The sequence below is a fragment of the Lepidochelys olivacea genome (assembly GCF_965140295.1).
Source record: "Lepidochelys olivacea isolate rLepOli2 genome assembly, chromosome: 14".
Lineage (NCBI taxonomy): Eukaryota > Metazoa > Chordata > Testudines > Cheloniidae > Lepidochelys > Lepidochelys olivacea.
Genome location: NC_140424.1, coordinates 43,194,465 through 43,213,239, shown reverse-complemented (window position 1 = coordinate 43,213,239; position 18,775 = coordinate 43,194,465). Strand labels below are relative to the sequence as shown.

Here is an 18,775-nt window from a genome sequence, read left to right as displayed (position 1 = left end):
TATCCACATATACATGTCCAAATCATTGTAATTTATTTATGTAGGGTTTTTTTTGCAGACTCAGTAATAAAAAACGTACAGTTGTCTCTACTCTTTGCTGGACCTAAACAAAATAGAAACACGAGGAGCTTTGTACGGTCTTGTCTTTTTTCTTGTTGTTTCTTTTGCTTTTTTTGGGTTGCTTTTTAAAAAGACTTGCTAGCTAGTAAGTCTGTTGTGAAAAGTGATATTAACAAACATACAAATATCACTTTTCACAGCAAGTGAATATCAAATATCACTTTTCATACAAATATCACTTTTCAGTCCCGGCAAGCCCAGAGACAAATTAAGACCTGGATGGGGAAGTAGTTATGGAGGCAGTGGGGCGATGGGGCCCTGGGGGAGGCAGCAGGATCCAGGGGTGATTGGGGAGGGTGAGCTCGGGGCCAGAGCCAGTCACCTCACAGCCAGGGAATGGAGCCCAAAGCCCCATGGGTGGAGCCTGTCAACCACCACCCCACGGCTGAAGCCCAACCCCACCACCCCGTGGAAGATGGAGAATTCACACCGACTGTCTGCTCCTCTAGCTTTCCTGACTCCAGAGGTGGCAAGGGCCCAACCACTGCTGGAGAGGGGCTGCTGCTTTACTCTCCCCTCAGGAGGCTGTGGCCGCAAGAAAAGCCCCTGGTGGCCGCATGCGGCCATAGTGGCCGCATTTGGGAAATGCTGGCTTAGAGAAATAATTTATCTTCCTCAACATAATTTTCTTCTCTCCACACTGGAAAGAAAAAACAGCATGTTACACTACACTTGGGCCACAACCACGTTTAAAAGTGATTTTTGCAGATGTGTGGAGGAAGGCTATCATGTTGACTTTATACTCTTCGCAATCTTGCATTGAAACAACATTTGCATGTGGTTTGTGGTTTCAGAGTAGCCTGGATGACTCATTCTTTATCACCCTTACAAGGAGCACAGTAAAAAAAAAAAGGGGGGGGGGGAAGGGGAAACAGTCCCCTGTTCTAAAATTTTTCTCAATCAAAAAAACTTGTTTGGTTTGTCATCTGAACACAAGATCAGCCTTTAAACACCTGCCACTCCAATCCTGCAATGAGTTCTTTGTAGGCACACAGAAGTTTGCTGATTTCAGTGAGCGCACAGTAGCTTGCTGATTTCAGGCACGAGGGTTCGCTGAAGCACTGCAGGGTCGGAACTTAAGCAGTAAAAACAAAACGCCCACATAAGCTTCAAGAAGGCAAATGACCTTGGGGGATAAATGTCGTAATCATACAAGATTTTAGAAAGCAACCAAATCCAAACTCTACACAAATCCTTTTGCAAGACATAATACATTCCCCTTTCCATTTGGCACAAGCGGCCTGGAGGTCTCAGTTGTATTTCAAGCCATTTATCGAACCAAAAAAGCATCCCACCCACCTTCCTTTTTCCCTTCAGTTTGTTGATTTGAGAGAGTTTGTGTGTGTGTGTGAGAGAGAGAGAGAGCGCAACAGCGAGATTTTGTTTGAATGAACCCACACCTAGTGGTTTTACTAACACCAAGTGTTTAAATGAATCCACACTTCGCGGTTTTACTTACTAACACCACGTGTTTAAAAAACATGAAAACAAACATTTGTCCTTCAGTTCATTTGGAACCACAAACTTCTCCTTCTCCCCCCGCTTCTCATTCCTCTTTCTGGGGTTTCCTTTCCCCCCAGCACAGAGCGCTGCTCACGTCTGGATTCCCTCTCTGTCCCAGCTGACGATGGGGAGGTGGCTGGGGGTTGGGAAGAGAGTCCTTTGTTGGAGGGTCCTGAGCAAGTAGAACCTGACTGTTGAGGAAAGGTTAAGAAAACTAGGCACGTGTAGTCTTGAGAAAAGAAGAAGTTTGCAAATATGTTAAGGGTTGTTATAAAGAGGACGGTGATCAACTGCTCTCCATGTCCAGTGAAGGTAGGACAAGAAGGAATCGGCTTACTCGGCAGCAAGGGAGATTTAGATTGGATATTAAAAGCAATTTTCTAATTCTAAGGGTAGTTAAGCTCTGGAACAGGTTACCAAAGGAGGTTGTGGAATCCCCCTCATTGGAGGTTTTTAAGACCAGGCTGGACAAACACCTGTCAGGGATGGTCTAGGTTTACCTGGTCCTGCCTCAGGCTGGGGGAATGGACTAGGTGACGTCTCAAGGTCACTTTCAGCCCTACATTTCTAAGTCACACCATGGCCTTGGCTTCACCAGGAAAAAAGGGTTTACCACCATGTTGGCTAACGTTTGGTAAAATGCGAGTGTGGACAAGACAGTTGTTGTCACGCATTAACTGGTCACACATTTCCCCCAGGGCTGTTAATGTGTGTGAAAACCACCACAAACTGCCCACATAGGATTTTACCATGTTAGCTAACACAATTTAAAAAAAACATGCTGTTCCATGCTCTTTACAAACTAGAGGCTGGTTATGAAATGAGTCCCTTTGACTTCCTACATGTTAGTGATTTGTGAATCAGCTGACTGGAAGTGATTCATCTTTTTTAGTGGTGCTTTTGTGGTGTAAACCAAGATTGAAATGACTGTGCTGTCTTCTAAGTGAGAAATGTTGATCATTTACAACATAGGCGCCCACTTCCCCTCTAGCCAGGGGGTGCTCGACCCTCCGCCTCAGGCTCTGCTCCCACTCCACCCCTTCTACCAAGCCCCTGTCCCCGCTCTGCCTCTTCCCGCCTCTCCCTCCCTCCCGGAGCCTCCTGAATGCTGCAAAACAGCTGTTTGCGGTGGGCGGGAGGGGGAGGAGGTGATCAGCAGGGGCCGTGGTTGGGCAAAAGGCGCTGGGAGGAGGAGCTTGACTGTCGGTGGATGCTGAGCACCTGCTAATTTTTCTCCACGGGTGCTCCAGGACTGGAGCACCCACAGAGTGGGCGCGTATGGTTTACAACAAAGGGCATGTCACAAGCGCCCGTGGACTCAAACGTGTATCTTAATGCTGCCTTTCTTGGTTTTCACAAGTCGGAGTTCTGCAGAACTTGATGTTCTGGGAAGGCAGCCGATAGCTTCAGCTCTGCACTAACTAAATTGTTTTTGAACTTTAATAGCCACTAGGTATTTGTAAATTGCACAGCACAAGGGAGACCCCGAGCTCAGTTGGGGTATCTGAGGTAGGACCCTCAGCAGATCAGAAGTGACAACAGGGCTCTGGGAATAAGGATGAGCGAGTTGGGAGCGCAGGTGTGTGCTCTCTTCAGTCCTTCCAGCAAGGGTAGGGGCCTTGGCAGAGACAGATGCATCCTGGAGGTGAATATCTGGCTGTGAGGATGGTGTTGACAGGAGGACTTTGGCTTCCTTGACCATGGGATGCTGTTCCAGGAAGAAGGATTGCTAAGCAGAGATGGGGTCCACCTATCGAGGAAGGGGAAGAGCATATTTGGATACAGACTGGCTTACCTAGTGAGGAGGGCTTTAAAGGGGGCGGGTGACCAAAGCCCACAGGTAAGTAAAAAACATGGAGACCTGGGAGAAGGGTCAGAATTTGGGGGGAGCATGGGCTATTTTAGCAGGGATAAAGGGGGGGGAATCAAATCAGTATCTTAGATGTCTGTATACTAATGCGAGAAGTATGGGGAATAAGCAGGAAGAACTCAAAATGCTAGTAAATAAACACAACTATGTCATAGTTGGCATCACGGAGACCTGGTGGGATAATATGCGTGACTAGAATATTGGTATAGAAGGGTACAGCTTGCTCAGGAAGGACAGGCAGGGGGAAAGGTGTTGCCTTATGTATTAAAAATGTATACACTCGGACGGAGCTTGAGATGGAAATAAGACACAGGCTTGTTGAAAGTCTCTGGGTAAGGATAAAAGGAGTAAAAACCAAGGGTGATGTCATGGTAGGGGGTCTACTGCAGACCACCTAACCAGGAAGAAGAGATGGGTGAGGCTTTTTTTCAACAACTAACAAAATCATCCAAAGCCCAGGACTTGGTGGTGATGGGGGACTTCAACTCCCCAGACATCTGTGGGGAAAACAACACAGCAGAGCACAGATTATCCAACAAGTCCTTGGAATGTATTGGAGACAATTTTTTATTTCAGAAGGAGGAGAAAGCTACTAAGGGGGAGGCTGTTCTAGATTTGATTTTGACAAATAAGGCGGAACTGGCTGAGAATTTGACAGTGGAAGGCAACTTGGGTGAAAGTGATCATGAAATGGTTGAGTTCCTGATTCTAAGGAATGGTAGGAGGGAGAATAGCACAATAAAGACAATGGATTTCAAGAAGGCAGACTTTAGCAAACTCAGGGAGTTGTTAGGTGAAATCCCATAGGAAGCAAGTCTAAGGGGAAAAACAATTGAAGACAGTTAGCAATTTTTCAAAGAGACATTATTAAGGACACAAGAGCAAACTATCCCACTGCGTAGGAAAGAGAGGAAGTCTGGCAAGAGACCACCCTGGCTTAACCAGGAGATCTTCAATGATCTAAAACTCAAAAAAGAGTCCTACAAAAAGTGGAATCTTGGTCAAATTACAAAGGATTAATATAAACAAATAACACAAGTATGTAGGGGCAAAATTAGAAAACCCAAGGCACAAAACAGATCAAACTAGCTAGAAACATAAAGGGTAACAAGAAAACATTCTACAAATACGTTAGAAGCAAGAGGAAGACCAAGGACAGAGTAGGCCCGTTACTCAATGAGGGAGGCAAGACAATAACATAAAATGTGGAAATGGCAGAGGTGCTTAATTACTTCCCTGTTTCAGTTTTCACCAAGAAGGTTGGTGGCGACTGGACATCTAACGTAGTAAATGCCAGTGAAAATGAGGTAGGATCGGAGTCTAAAATAGGAAAAGAACAAGTCAAAAATTACTTAGGTTAGCAAAAAGAAAAGGAGTACTTGTGGCACCTTAGAGACTAACCAATTTATTTGAGCATAAGCTTTCGTGAGCTACAGCTCACTTCATCGGATGCATACTGTGGAAAGTGTAGAAGATCTTTTATACACACAAAGCATGAAAAAATACCTCCCCCCACCCCACTCTCCTGCTGGCAATAGCTTATCTAAAGTGATCACTCTCCTTACAATGCGTATGATAATCAAGTTGGGCCATTTCCAGCGGATTATCATACACACTGTAAGGAGAGTGATCACTTTAGATAAGCTATTGCCAGCAGGAGAGTGGGGTGGGGGGAGGTATTTTTTCATGCTTTGTGTGTATAAAAGATCTTCTACACTTTCCACAGTATGCATCCGATGAAGTGAGCTGTAGCTCACGAAAGCTTATGCTCAAATAAATTGGTTAGTCTCTAAGGTGCCACAAGTCCTCCTTTTCTTTTTGCGAATACAGACTAACATGGCTGTTACTCTTAGACAGGTTAGGTGTCTTCAAATCACCAGGGCCTTATAAAATACATCCTAGAATACTCCAGGTGGTGACTGAGGAGATATCTGAGCCATTAGCAATTATCTTTGAAAAGTCATGGAAGACGGGAGACATTCCAGAAGACTGGGAAAGGGCAAATATAATGCCCACCTATAAAAATGGAAATAATGACAACCCGGGGAATTACATACCAGTCAGCTTAACTTCTGTACCCAGAAAGATAATGGAGCAAATAATTAAGCAATTAATTTGCAAACATCTAGGAAGATAATAAGGTGATAAATAACAGTCAGCTTGGATTTGTCAAGAACAAATCGTGTCAAACCAACCCGATAGCTTTCTTTGACAGGGTAACAAGCCTTGTGGATGGGGGAAGCAGTAGATGTGGTATATCTTGACTTTAGTAAGGCTTTTGATACTGTCTCGCATGACCTTCTCATTAACAAACTAGGGAAATACAACCTAGCTGGAGCTACTATAAGGTGGGTGCGTAACTGGTCGGAAAACCGTTCCCAGAGAGCAATTATTAGTGGTTCACAGTCATGCTGGAAGGGCATAATGAGCGGGGTCCCGCAGGGATCGGTTCTGTTCAATATCTTCATCAATGATTTAGATAATGGCATAGAGAGTACACTTATAAAGTTTGCGGATGCTACCACGCTGGGAGGGGCTGTAAGTGCTTTGGAGGATAGGATTAAAATTCAAAATGACCTGGACAAACTGGAGAAACGGTCTGAAGTAAATGGGATGAAATTCAAGAAGGACAAATGCAAAGTACTCCACTTAGGAAGGAACAATCAGTTGCACACATACAAAATGGGAAATGACTGCCTAGGAAGGAGTACTGCGTAAAGGGATCTGGGGATCATGGGGACCACAAACTAAATAGGAGTCAACAGTGTAACACTGTTGCAAAAAAAGCAAACATAATTCTGTGATGTATTAGCAGGATTGTTGTAAGCAAGACACAAGAAGTAATTCTTCCACTCTACTCTGTGCTGATTAGGCCTCAACTGGAGTATTGTGTCCAGTTCTGGGCACCACATTTCAGGAAAGATGTGGACAAATTGGAGAAAGTCCAGAGAAAAGCAACAAAAATTATTAAAGGTCCAGAAAACGTGACCTATGAGGGAAGATTGAAAAAATTGGGTTTGTTTAGTCTGGAGAAGAGAAGACTGAGAGGGGACATGACAACTGTTTTCAAGTACATAACAGGTTGTTACAAGAGGAGGGAGAAAAATTGTTCTTCTTAACCTCTGACAGGACAAGAAGCAATGAGCCTAAATTGCAGCAAGGGAGGTTTAGGTTGGACATCAGGGAAAACTTCCTGTCTGAGTGGTTAAGCACTGGAATAAATTGCCTAGGGAGCTTGTGGAATCTCTATCATTGGGGATTTTTAAGAGAAGGTTGGACAAACACTTGTCAGGGCTGAATACTTAGTCCTGCCTTGAGTGCAGGGAACTGGACTAGATGACCTCTCGCGGTCCCTTCCAGTTCTATGATTCTATCTCTGTGTGCCGTCATTATATACCCAGTAAATCTTCATTCACGACCCAGCACAGCTGTGTTAAAGCAGTGGTTCTCAAGCCAAGGTGCGTGTACCCCTGGGGGTACGCAGAGATCTTCCAGGGGGCACACCCACTCATCTAGCTATTTGCCTAGTTTTACAACAGGCTACATAAAAACACGAGTGGAGTCAGTACCAACTAAAATTTCAGACAGACAACGACTTGTTTATACCGCTCTATGCGCTATGCACTGAAACGGACAATACTTCTCTGCCAATCGATTTTTTATAATCTTCCGGTAAAAACGAAAAAGGTAGCAATTGTTGAGTAAGGGGGGGGCAGTATCACTTCAGCGTTTTTATGTCTGATTCGGTAAGCAAGCCGTTTTACAGCGAGGTGAAACTTGTGGAAGGGGGGGGAGGGAAACGCAAGACAAATCAGCCTCCGGAAAGGGGGGCACGGTAGTCTGGAAAGGTTGAGAGCCGCTGTGTTAAATGACTGTGCTAAGTCATTACGCAAGGTAACCTACTTCCCCTTTCAGAGTAACAGCCGTGTTAGTCTGTATTCGCAAAAAGAAAAGGAGGACTTGTGGCACCTTAGAGACTAACCAGTTTATTTGAGCATAAGCTTTCGTAAGCTACAGCTCACTTCATCGGATGCATACTGTGGAAAGCGTAGAAGATCTTTTTATACACACAAAGCATGAAAAAATACCTCCCCCCACCCCACTCTCCTGCTGATAATAGCTTATCTAAAGTGATCACTCTCCTTACAATGTGTATGATAATCAAGTTGTGCCATTTCCAGCACAAATCCAGGTTTTCTCTCCCCCCCCGCCCACCACCACCACCACCACACAAACCCACTCTCCTGTTGGTAACAGCTTATCTAAAGTGATACAGTGTAAGGAGAGTGATGCATCCGACGAAGTGAGCTGTAGCTCACGAAAGCTTATGCTCAAATAAATTGGTTAGTCTCTAAGGTGCCACAAGTACTCCTTTTCTTTTTGCGAATACAGACTAACACGGCTGCTACTCTGAACATTGTAAGGAGAGTGATCACTTTAGATAAGCTATTACCAACAGGAGAGCGGGTTGGGGGGGGGAGGGAGAAACCCTGGATTTGTGCTGGAAATGGCCCACCTTGATTTTCATACACATTGTAAGGAGAGTGATCACTTTACATCAGCTATTACCAGCAGGAGAGTGGGGTGGGGGGAGAGAAAACCTTTTGTAGTGATAATCACCCATTTTTTCATGGTTTGTGCGTATGAAACATGGTCTGTATTTTCCACGGCATGCACCCGATGAAGTGAGCCGTAGCTCACGAAAGCGGACGCTCAGGTAAATGGGTGAGTCTCCAAGGTGCCACAAGTCCTCCTTTCCTCTTTGCGACTACAGACTAACAGGGCTGCTCCTCTGAAACCTGTGTTAAAGAATGACCTCCCTTGTCCCCCCACCCCACCCCGGGAACCAAATCCTGCTCTGTTCACTTGGGGGGACAGAGCCAAACAAAAAGCTGTTGCGGGTGTGTACGGGTTTCGTTTTCGTTGGGGGTTTGGTTTGGTTTGGTTTGGTTTGGGGGGGGGGGGGGGGGGTTTGTGGTCTTAGGGGGAACCAGGCGCCGGAAGCCACAGCAGGCATCGGCCCAGGGCTGGAGCAGCATCCCGGGCTGGGGCCAGTGCGCGGCAGGCCGGCGAGCAGGGGGGAGCCAGCCCCACACAACGCGCCCAGCCAGCGCCTGCCGGGGGGGGCGCCTGAAGTTATTTTGACCCTCCAGAGACGGAGCCGCCCCTGGGTCCAGGACCAGGAGGGGGCCACCCTCGGATCCAGCCCCCGCCGCTGGCTCTGACTCGGGAGGTGAGGGGGGGGGGCGCTGCGCAGGCTGCACCCTGATGGGGGGAGCGCCACGGGGGGGGGGGGGGCTGTGCCCAAGGGTGGGGGAGGGGGGGCTCTTAACACGGGGGTGCGCGCGAGCTTTCGGGGGGCAGGGACGCCCCGTCCGCTGGGAGTGGGGGGGTGGGGCACAGCCGGGGGAGGCGGCAGGATGCTGATGGGGGGGGGCGGGGGCCGGGGCTCGTCCGACAACACGCAATCGGGGAGGGGGGGGGGGTTGCGCAGCCGGAGACACCCCCCCCCGGATGGATCCTCACCTCGGCCACGAAGGAAACTCTGGGTAAAATGGCGGCGGCGACACCCGAAAGTAAAAAAAAAAAAAAACCAAATATGCCTCTACTACGGCGAGCCGGAGGGGACACGCCGCGCCGCTCGCCCGCCAAGCGGAACCGCCACAGCGCATGCGCGGGGGAGAGGTCCTCTTCCCCCCCCCCCACTGCCCCTTCGAATCGGCTTGGGGGCGCCCCGTAAAGCGGGGGGGGGGGATCAAGTGCGGGGGCTGCTCATGGGGGGCTCCTCATGGGGGGACTCTGAAGTGGAGGAGGTTAAAAGGGGGGACACCCCAAGGGGGAGGGGCTGCTATGGGGGGGGGTCAATGGGGGAATCCTAAGTGGAGAGGGTCATTGGGGGGCTGCTAATGGAAGAGTCTAAGCGGGGGGGGGTGTTGCTGCGAATAGGCCTCAGCGGAGGAGTCCCCCAAAACGACGTTAGCCGCGTGAGAAGCGTTCTTCTGTCGACGTAGCGTCTACGCCGCGTGTTAAACATTGGCGTCGCTATGTCGGTCTGGGATGTTTGGGGGGGGGTCCGTCCCCCCCCCACGCTTCTTGTTGGCGTAGCTATGCCAATATCACTCTCCGGGCTCGACCCAGGCCCTGGTCCCCATGACAGAGTTAGGTCCGCTTCGCTGCGGCGCTCCAGGCTGTGCAAAATGTCGCGCCCCGTGCTGTGTCGTGAAGCCGACCCGAAGCTCGCAAGGTGGATGGAAGAATTCTTCTGTCGACCCAGCGGCCACCCCTGGGAGAGGTGGATTTACTACGGAGACAGAAGAGCCCCTTCCGTCGCAATAGGAAATCTCTACGCTGCACTGAGGAAGGGTCTATGCTACAGGGCTGCAGCCGCACATCTGTAGAGTTTCAACGGTAGACATTCCCCAAGGCGTAGATTGCAAACTCTTTGCGGCAGGGGCTGTCTTCTTTCTTCTGAGTTTGCACAGCGCCTAGCACAGTGGGATGCTGGTCAATGATAATACAAGGAGAAGACAGCTTGGGAGAGTCTCCCTGTTTGTGAGACACCTGTCTCCATGAGCATAGGGCGGGTGGCATGTGCCTCCCTTGTATGAGTGATGGTTAACAGGTGTAATAGAAATGTTTCAGTTTCAACTTTAATTTGTCGTGTAATTTATGTACTATAAAATCTGAAATTTTGAAGCAAAAACATTATTTCAAAATTAAAAATTGAAACAAAAACATGACCTCATCCCCAAGAATCATTTTGATCTTTTTTCCTAAACAAAATTTTGGTTCTTTTCCTAAACAAAATGGTCCTGCAGCACATTTTGATTTTGACAAATCAGTATTATCTGATGGAAAATTCTTCTGTCAGAAAGTTTTCAACCAGCTCTGATTACTTGTATAACAATAGCCTAAGAGCCTAAATCGTGGACCAGCCATCAAATAAACCAGTGCAGAGCCTTTTGTGGGCAGCTGTTTGACTTTAAAGCACCATGGGTTTAACTGAATTGTAATAATTTGTATTGTGTGATGCTGAATGTGGACAAGGCCTTTCCCTGGTAAGATAGTGGTGTAAATTGCACCAGTGCAGCAGGTTTCTTAGGGGTTTGCAAATGTAGCTACACTAGTGCAATTAACTTAGGCTTGAATAGAGACTGGGAGTGGTTGAGTCATTATACAAAGTAAAACTATTTCCCCTTGTTTATCCCCCCCCCCCCAACTATTCCTCAGACGTTCTTGTTAATTCCTGGAAATGTGCTGGAAATGGCCCACCTTGATTATACTTCAAAAGGTTTTCTCTCCCCCAACCCCACTCTCCTGCTGGTAATAGCTCATCTTACGTGATCACTCTCCTTACAATGTATATGATAAACACCCATTTTTTCATGGTCTGTGTGTATATAAATCTCCTCACTGTATTTTCCTGACTCTTAAATCTTGGATTTCAGGTCTTCAAATGACGGCGGTTCCTCTTCTAAACACAGCTTCAGCCTGAGAGAGAGTTGAGCAGAGCCCAGTGTTCATAGACCATGCGTCTCACTCAGAGACAAGAGCCTGAGAATTCTGCTGAGGACCCTCTTAATAACAATGGGGATCAAGAGAGGGCAGGAAAACCAGGTAACCAGAGCCTCGCTGCTCGGGTACAGGGTAGAGGGAGAGACAAATGTAAGACCCATCAACACTGGAAGAATAGCCATGTTTAGACACAAATCTGAAACATGGTTGTGGCTCTTCTGTGTTATAACAAAACTCTTCTTGACAGTGGACAGGACAAACATGTTTTAGCCTAGATGTGTGGCAGGATTAGAAGAGGCTTTACGGCATGGTTAACCTGCATTTTTTCCCCCCTCTGTCCACGCTCTCCATAACACAGGAGAGACGTAACCTTGTTTAAATACTGAGGTTGCCCTTTCAAAAGAGGATGCAGCATTTGCATGTGCAGTCAGGCGTATCTGATCACCCCAAACCCCTCTCCTATGTGTTGTTACCTCATTTTGTACCTGCAACTCTATTGACAGCTGTGGGAATGTTGTGGGTTATTAAGGAGGCTCACGTACATTTCTGGGCTGGAGCATATATTGCACCTGCACATGATGATTTGGCCCTGGTGCCCTCTCCTTTCCCTCTTTACGGCCAAAGACGGAAGTGGGTGTGGTTAATCCACCCAAGGCATTGCGAGCCCAGTATTCTGCATTTGCACATACAAAAGAGGAATTTGGTTCACGTAGGGGATGTCTCTACTGCATAGGGTGCCCGGGTCTGTGTACTCGAGCATGCAAGCCTGTGCTTTTCAACTCGCCTGAGAGCATCCGTACTGCATCGGTATGCAGACCTCATACCTGCAGTATATCCTGGCAGCTGCATCCATACTGGGGATGCACTGACGCCGGTCAGACACGGTGGCTTCTGGGGGCGCGTCCCCGGGTTCCTAGTGCCCAGCTAGCTAGAGCTGTTCTAGGGCTTGGTTAGTGGCGTATTATGGGAGACCGTCTCTGTCCATCCTGCGACATGCTGGTTGATAGGCATCTTCTCTGCTTTTTTTAACAAAGTAGGCGGAGCTGTGTTTCAAACCAAGTCATCTGTGTGGCAACGAAGGGTTAAACCCAGAGCGACTGTATTTGAGCCAGCAGGTTGCTTCCAGCTCATGGGAGACAAGTGGGAAGATGGGAGACAGAAGGACAGGAACATGCAGACCCCAGGAATTGTGGGACAGCTTCTCAGGCTGTCTGAACACAAGCTAGGCCACGTGAACTTGGGCTACATCAGCGGCAAAGTTGGCAGGGTTGGGTGCGCGCAATAGTGGAACACAGGTTCGTATCCACACCGCTGGGCGAGCCAGCCAGCCCCGCTTGTGAGGCGTGTGTCTTTCGCTCACAAGAATCTTAGGTCTGGCTTGCAGCACTAGTCTCTTCAGAAAATTTTTGGACAAATGGTGGCATTTTTTAAACTGACACCTCCCTTGAATGCATGGCTGTCTATAGAGCAACCTAGGTGCCTTGTGTTGAAGGTGCTGTAGAGGAGGAATTTACAGGTTCATAGATTCGAAGGCCAGAAGAGATCATTGTGATCATTTAGTCTGACCGCCTGTATAGCATAGGCCTGAGAACTTCCCTGAAATAATATCTAGAGCAGATCTGTTAGAAAAACGTTCAGCCTTGAATTAAAAATGGCCAGTGATGGAGAAACCGCCATGACCCTTGGTAAATTGTTCCCATGGTTAATTACTCTCACTAGCAAAAATGTACACCTTCTTTCCAGCCTGACTTTGTCTACCGTCAACTCCCAGCCCTTGGATCGTGTTGTATCTTTCGCTGCGAGACTGAAGAGCCCGTTATTAATTATTTGTTCCCCTTGTTTACCAAGTGATCTAGATCGCTCTGAATCAGTGACCTGCCCTCTTCCTTCAGAGAGATCTGGAGCGCTTCGTAAGCTGGGGGCAAGCAAACAGTAGGTGTTTGAACACAGCACAGTGTCAGCGTGTACATCTGGGAACAAGGAGCCCAGGCCATGCTTACTGGATGGGGAAAGCTCTCCTGGGAAGCAGGGACTCTGAAAAAGATTTGGAGGTCATGGTGGATAAACAGCTGAACGTGAGCTCGCCATGCAACGCTGTGGCCAAAAGGGCTAGTACAATCCTGAGATGCAGAAACAAGGGAATCTCAAGTAGGAGATGAGAGAGTTTGTTTTCTCTCTCTATTTGGTACTGGTGTTTCTGGTCTGTTGTGTAAATGCCTTCTAATGCAGGATAGGTGTAAATCAACATCGTCTATCATACTGTAATGGCTGCAGTCCCTATAATATGGAATGGGAACATTTTCCATCCTGTAGCAATTTCTCTGCTCATTAGGGACACTAGTACCAAATGTATACTGCTTCTCCTCCTAAGGGAGTCAAATTTCCAGCATCTTCCCCGCCCCCCCCCCCCCACCATGGCTTGTCTCAGAGCATCCTGACTTAATGTAGGGCCACTAGGTTTGTGGGTTCGACGTCTGAGAGAGAGTCTGATATCCTGGGTAGGGGGCACAGGCAGGGAAGAAACTGCAGAATGAGACACATTCCCCTCTCCTGTTAGTTGGGAGCCAGTCAGCCCTGGGATACTCGGGATCACAACGCCAGAGAGAATGGACCGGAACAATGAGCAGAAGGGAGAGAAAGCAGGAGCCATTTAACTAAATGCCCTATCTGACAGCTGACATGCTGGTATTAATAACTCTGGGTCCTCACATCCTCCTCCTCCAGGAGAACTGACAGCTTTCTCTCTTTCAGGTACTCAGCGTTGGGCCAAGCCCTGGAAACACTGTACACGTAAATTCCTCTTTATACTCTTGACCACTGCTGTCATTGCCATCGTGGTTTTGTCAGGTGAGAGTTCAGCGCTCCCTGCTCCATTCTGTTTTCCATTCGGCCCAGGAGCGGCCGCAATCCCACGGTTTTCTCTCTTCTTGCCTCAGATAGTTGAGCCATAGTGGATTTATACAAGACTCTTGCTCCAACTGCCCTTAACATGACTGCCTCATTTGCCCTTCAAACCATCTCTGTGATATGATTCACGGGCGCCAGTCCCTCAGCCTCCTTTTTTGCCCTGAAAGGGTTAAAATTTCAATGAGGTCTTTAGTTTTGTTACTTGGTCATCTTTTATCTGATGCGATATCCAATAAAGAGGCCTCTGAACGAGAGATGGAATGAGTTAAAACAATGGTGGGCCACCCATCAGGGTAATCTGATTGCGGGCCACGAGACATTTTGCTGACATTGACCGTCTTCAGGCACCGCCCCCCACAGCTCCCAGTGGCTGCAGTTCTCTGTTCCCGGCCAATGGGAGCTGTGGGGAGCGGCAGCCAGCACATTCCTGCGCCCCTTTGCCTGCAGGCGCCGCTTCTTGCAGCTCCCATTGGCCAGAAACAGAGAACCGCGGCCACTGGGAACTGCAGGGGGCGGTGCCTGCAGACAGTCAATGTCAGCAAAATGTCTCGCGGCCCGCAATCAGATTACTCCGATGGGCCGCAGGTTGCCCACCACTGAGTTAAAACCTTTCTCCGAGCCAGTCAGTGCAAAGTTTTGTGATGAGACTCTGGTGCCCTCTTGTGGCTGGACTTTATCTAGTTGTTGTTGTTTTTTTAATAGTGCAGGCTACCTGCATGTATTAAACAATGTTAATAAGTGCAAAGTAATTCACCTTAGAAAAAATCAGTCCCAATTATACATACCAAATGATGGGTCTAAATTAGCTGTTGCCACTCAAGAAAGAGATCTTGGAGTCATCTTAGCTAGTTCTCTGAAAACATCCGTTCAATGTGCAGTGACAGTCAAACAAACTAACAGAATACTAGGAACTGTTAGGAAAGAGATTAGATAATAAGACAGAAAATATCCTAAATGGCACGAAGTAAATCTGTGGTACAACCACGCCTTGAATACGGCGCTCAGTTCTGGTCACCTCAACTCAAAAAAGCTATATTCGAATTGGAAAAGGTACAGAGAATGGTGACAAAAATGATGAGGGGAAAGGAACAGCTTCCGTACGAGGAGAAATAAAAAATGACTGGGACTGTTCAACTTAGAAAATAGAAAACTAAGGGGGCGATATGAGAGGGGTCTGTAAAATCATGACTGGGGTGGAGAAAGATAATAAGGAAGTATCGTTTACCCCTTCACAGAACACAAGAACTAGGGGTAACCTGATTAAATGAATAGGCAGCAGGTTTAAAACAAACAAAAGGCAGTATTTCTTCACACGACGCACAGTCAACTTGTGGAACTCCTTGCTAAGGGATGTTGTGCAGGCCAAAAATCTAATGGGGTTCAAAAAAGAATTAGATAAGTTCATGGAGGATAGGTTCATCAATGGCTATTAGCCAAGATGATCAGGGATGCAGCTCCGAATATCCAACTGCCGGAAGTGGGGACTGGACAACAGGGGATGGATGACTTGATTCCCTGTTCTGTTCATTCCCTCTGGGGCACCTGGCATTGGCCAATGTCTGAAGACAGGATACAGGGCTAGATGGACCATTAATCTGACCCAGTGTGGCTGATCTTGTAGTCTTCTGCTGTGACTTTCAGCCAGATGCTTTTCTTCTTAAAAATAAAATCCTTTTCTCCACTGAATCAAATATACAGATATGAGCGCTGGGCACAGGATGGGCTGCGTTAATCTCAGGGGGAAAGCTTATGTGTGACATTCTTACTGCTGCGTATAATTGCATAGGAACAGATGTGTCTCTGTCACCCTGTGTCTGTTACTTTCTCTCTTTTTCCCCCAGGGGTAGCACTGAAACTTGGTTTTGATCCTCCGGGCTCCCCTGCTGTCCCTTGTTGCCCTGCTGGCTGGGTTGGGTACCTACGGAAATGTTACTATTTCTCAGAGGCCGAAGGAAACTGGACCTACAGCCAGAGCAACTGCTCCTCCTTCGGAGCCTCCCTGGCTACGATCGACACCCTGCAGCAAAAGGTGAGACGCCTCCAGACTATAAAATGGGCCTGGAGCAGGGACCTGAACTTGGGTCTCTTCAACCACCAGGCTAGAGAGTCTGTCTCACACACTCCTGGCCCCAGCGACTGTTCAAGTGTCCTATGCAACGTGGAACAACTTCAGCAGGAGACAGGGAGGGGGACCCACCCGGAAATAACGTCTTCCTTTTTTTGTTCTACAAAGGCTTTCATGCTGCGCTATAAAGGCCTTTCCGAGCACTGGATCGGCCTGCGGAGGGAAGAAGGCGAGCCCTGGAGATGGGCGAATGGTGCAGAATTCAACAACCTGTGAGTCTTCTCTCTTTTTAAGTGTTGGGACACATGTGACTCGAATAAGCATTGAATCTGAACCAGTCTAAGATTGGTAGGAAGACTAAACCACCGATAATCTTTTTCTGGCATTAAAAAGACTGGACATGGTATTTTGGAACTCCTATTCGGTGCAGGATTGGGGGGCGCTGCGTTGTTTAATGGGGCTGGCTTTGAGGGGATCTTGGGTTTTCCGTACGTGGGCGTTTGTTTGCACTGTTGTAGCAACGTTATTGGCTGATGTCCCCTGTGTAACCGATCTGGCCCAAGAGACCTTTTAGGAGTAAGTAAATGTATTGATGTTGGTATTATGGTAGCACCCAGAGGCCCCAGCCGAGATCAGGGCCCCGTTGTGCCGGGCGCTGCCCAGACACGCAGGGAGAGACCGTCCCTGCCCCAGCCGAGATCAGGGCCCCGTTGTGCCGGGCGCTGCCCAGACACACAGCGAAAGACAGTCCCTGCCCCAAAGAGTTCACAGTCTAACTAGACAAGACAGACCAAGGGTTGGGGGCAACAGAAGGTACAATCAGATTGAATAGCGTGAATAGCTGGAAACATCCTACCTTTGGTCTGATCCCCATCTGGCCTGACGTTTTGCCTGCATTAGGGACATACCACTGCTAACCCCAGGGCTGCGTGCTCCACATGAGAGGACATCATGAAATGAACTGAGTTTGACATTCAAACACATCACAAGGGGATGCGGGGCCCAGATGCAGCGGGCAGGCAGCGTGGGGGAGAGCAGTGGAGAGCAGGGTAATTAAGGCCCCGTTGCTGCCTGCTTTCCTCGGCTGCGCCACGCAGAATGCTCCGCCGTGACTCACGGCCCCACGGCGCTTGTGTTGCAGGTTTGAAATCCGAGCCGACGGCCGCTGCGCCTATCTGAACGACAAGGCCGTCGGCTCCTCGTGGTGCCACACGCTGCGCAACTGGATCTGTGCCCAACGCGACGCGTACACGAAGGGCTAGGGAAAAGCCGGCGGGCCGCGGCGTTCGGTGCCCGACCTGGGTGGGACTGGCCAGGTCAGGCTTGTTGGACTTCCGATCTGCTTTTGCTGCTGCGCTATCGGCATATGTTGCAACGGGAGGAGCCACGTCACTGCTGCGGTCATCTGCAGAGTTCCAGACTCCGGGCTGCGGTTGAAGGAAGCATTTCCTTGCTGCCGAAGGGCTGCTCCAGGAGAAGAGCAATGCAGAGCTGACTCTTCGGTGCTACGTTGGGTGCTGGTGGCCGGGGTGCAAACGGTGCCGCTGAGTGATTTGCTGCTGATCCCTTCTCTGAGGATATTTACATCACAGTGGCACCCGGAGGCTCCAATCAAGGTCAGGGGCCCCATTTTGCTGGCTGCTGTCCAAACAAACTTCAGTAAGACTCGCCCAGAGAACCTCGCAGCCCCAAACAGGGGATGCCGTGGAAAAGGGATACAGCATCCGAGCAGAATGGCTGGGGCTTCCTACTGCCGCATGCTTAAATGCAGCCCTTGTCTCTGTTTATTTCTTAATGTGTTTGTATCCTACACAGCAGAGTCTGATCTCTCCTTTCTAGAGGTGATGGGTTGATTAACCTCAGTAGGAATTCGTTCCCAAAAGGGTTATCCAGTCATTTAAAAGCCTTTAGACAGATGCTTTTGAAACTCCCATCCAAGTGTCTTAGAACCTGGAGGTAATGACTTTTATTGGACCAACTTAGAATATAAGAACAGCCATACTGGGTCAGACCAAACGTCCATCTAGCCCAGGGTCCTGTTTTCCGACAGTGGCCAATGCCAGGTGCTTCAGAGGGAAAGAACAGAACAGGGCAATCATTAAGTGATCCGTCCCCTGTCGCCCATTAACTTCTTTAAGCTTTGCTTCCTTTTTCTTCGTGTTGTGGAGTTTCCACAGAGGCGGCAAAATTCGATATCTTCCCTTGTCGCGTGTTGTAGCTGTGTTGGGCCCAGGATAAAAGACATTCCCTCCCCCACCTTGTCTCTCTCAGAAGTTTGAGACTGAGTGACAGCGAGAGAAGGAATTTTGCCGGGGGTGTATTTGATCAACCTCTCTGAGGGAATTCTTCTGTCAAGCTACATCTACAGTCGACCGTACTACAGTGCACAGGGTGTAAAATTTTTCCCAGCCCTGAGCGATGCCGCTAGGCCGATCTGATTTGTAGGTACAAACCCAGTCTTACACCCGTTCTGCAGTGGTGTAAAGTAGCTATTTAAGGAAATGTAGGAAATCAGGGTGTTCGCAATAATGCCGAGACCAAACTGTGAAAAGGCAAGAGTCAGGGCTTAATTTCAGCATCCGTCATCCCAGCGAGCCTCCCACAAGCTGCCTATCTTGGGAGAGACTTTGGGGGACTCTCCCTATTTCGCCCTGGCTCAGTGAACCCACTAATGGGCTACAGTATTCTGTATACTTGAGAAACGCTTGTGAATAAGAATACAGGCGCTGCTTAAACCTTTGTCTGTAAATCCATGTTTGTACTCTTTTGCACTTTGTATAAATAAACAACCTCAT

General features: G+C 48.4%; 2 protein-coding genes across 4 annotated transcripts in view; one reads left to right on the top strand and one right to left on the bottom strand.

Moving 5' to 3' along the window:
* The window catches only part of LOC311530422 (C-type lectin domain family 2 member B-like), a 24,888-nt gene extending 15,807 nt beyond the window's left edge, over window positions 1-9,081 (bottom strand). The window contains exon 1 of one of the 2 annotated variants that reach the window (XM_084647000.1): window positions 9,020-9,081. The gene's annotated coding sequence lies outside the window, so the exon portion shown is untranslated. Of the gene's footprint in view, window positions 1-8,113; window positions 8,409-9,019 lie in introns of those variants that run through there. The other variant, XM_084647002.1, reaches the window with a different exon arrangement.
* LOC311530421 (C-type lectin domain family 2 member B-like) lies at window positions 8,494-18,775 on the top strand. Of its 2 annotated transcripts, none has more exons than XM_084646998.1 (6): window positions 8,494-8,726; window positions 10,942-11,110; window positions 13,760-13,855; window positions 15,757-15,944; window positions 16,149-16,252; window positions 17,122-18,775. In XM_084646998.1, the coding sequence occupies exons 2-6, from the start codon at window positions 11,023-11,025 to the stop codon at window positions 17,240-17,242; spliced, it is 597 nt and encodes a 198-aa protein (XP_084503124.1). In that variant the 5' UTR covers window positions 8,494-8,726; window positions 10,942-11,022; the 3' UTR covers window positions 17,243-18,775. The 2 variants fall into 2 exon arrangements, with proteins under 2 accessions (XP_084503124.1, XP_084503125.1); XM_084646999.1 differs by lacking the exon at window positions 8,494-8,726 and adding an exon at window positions 9,443-9,901.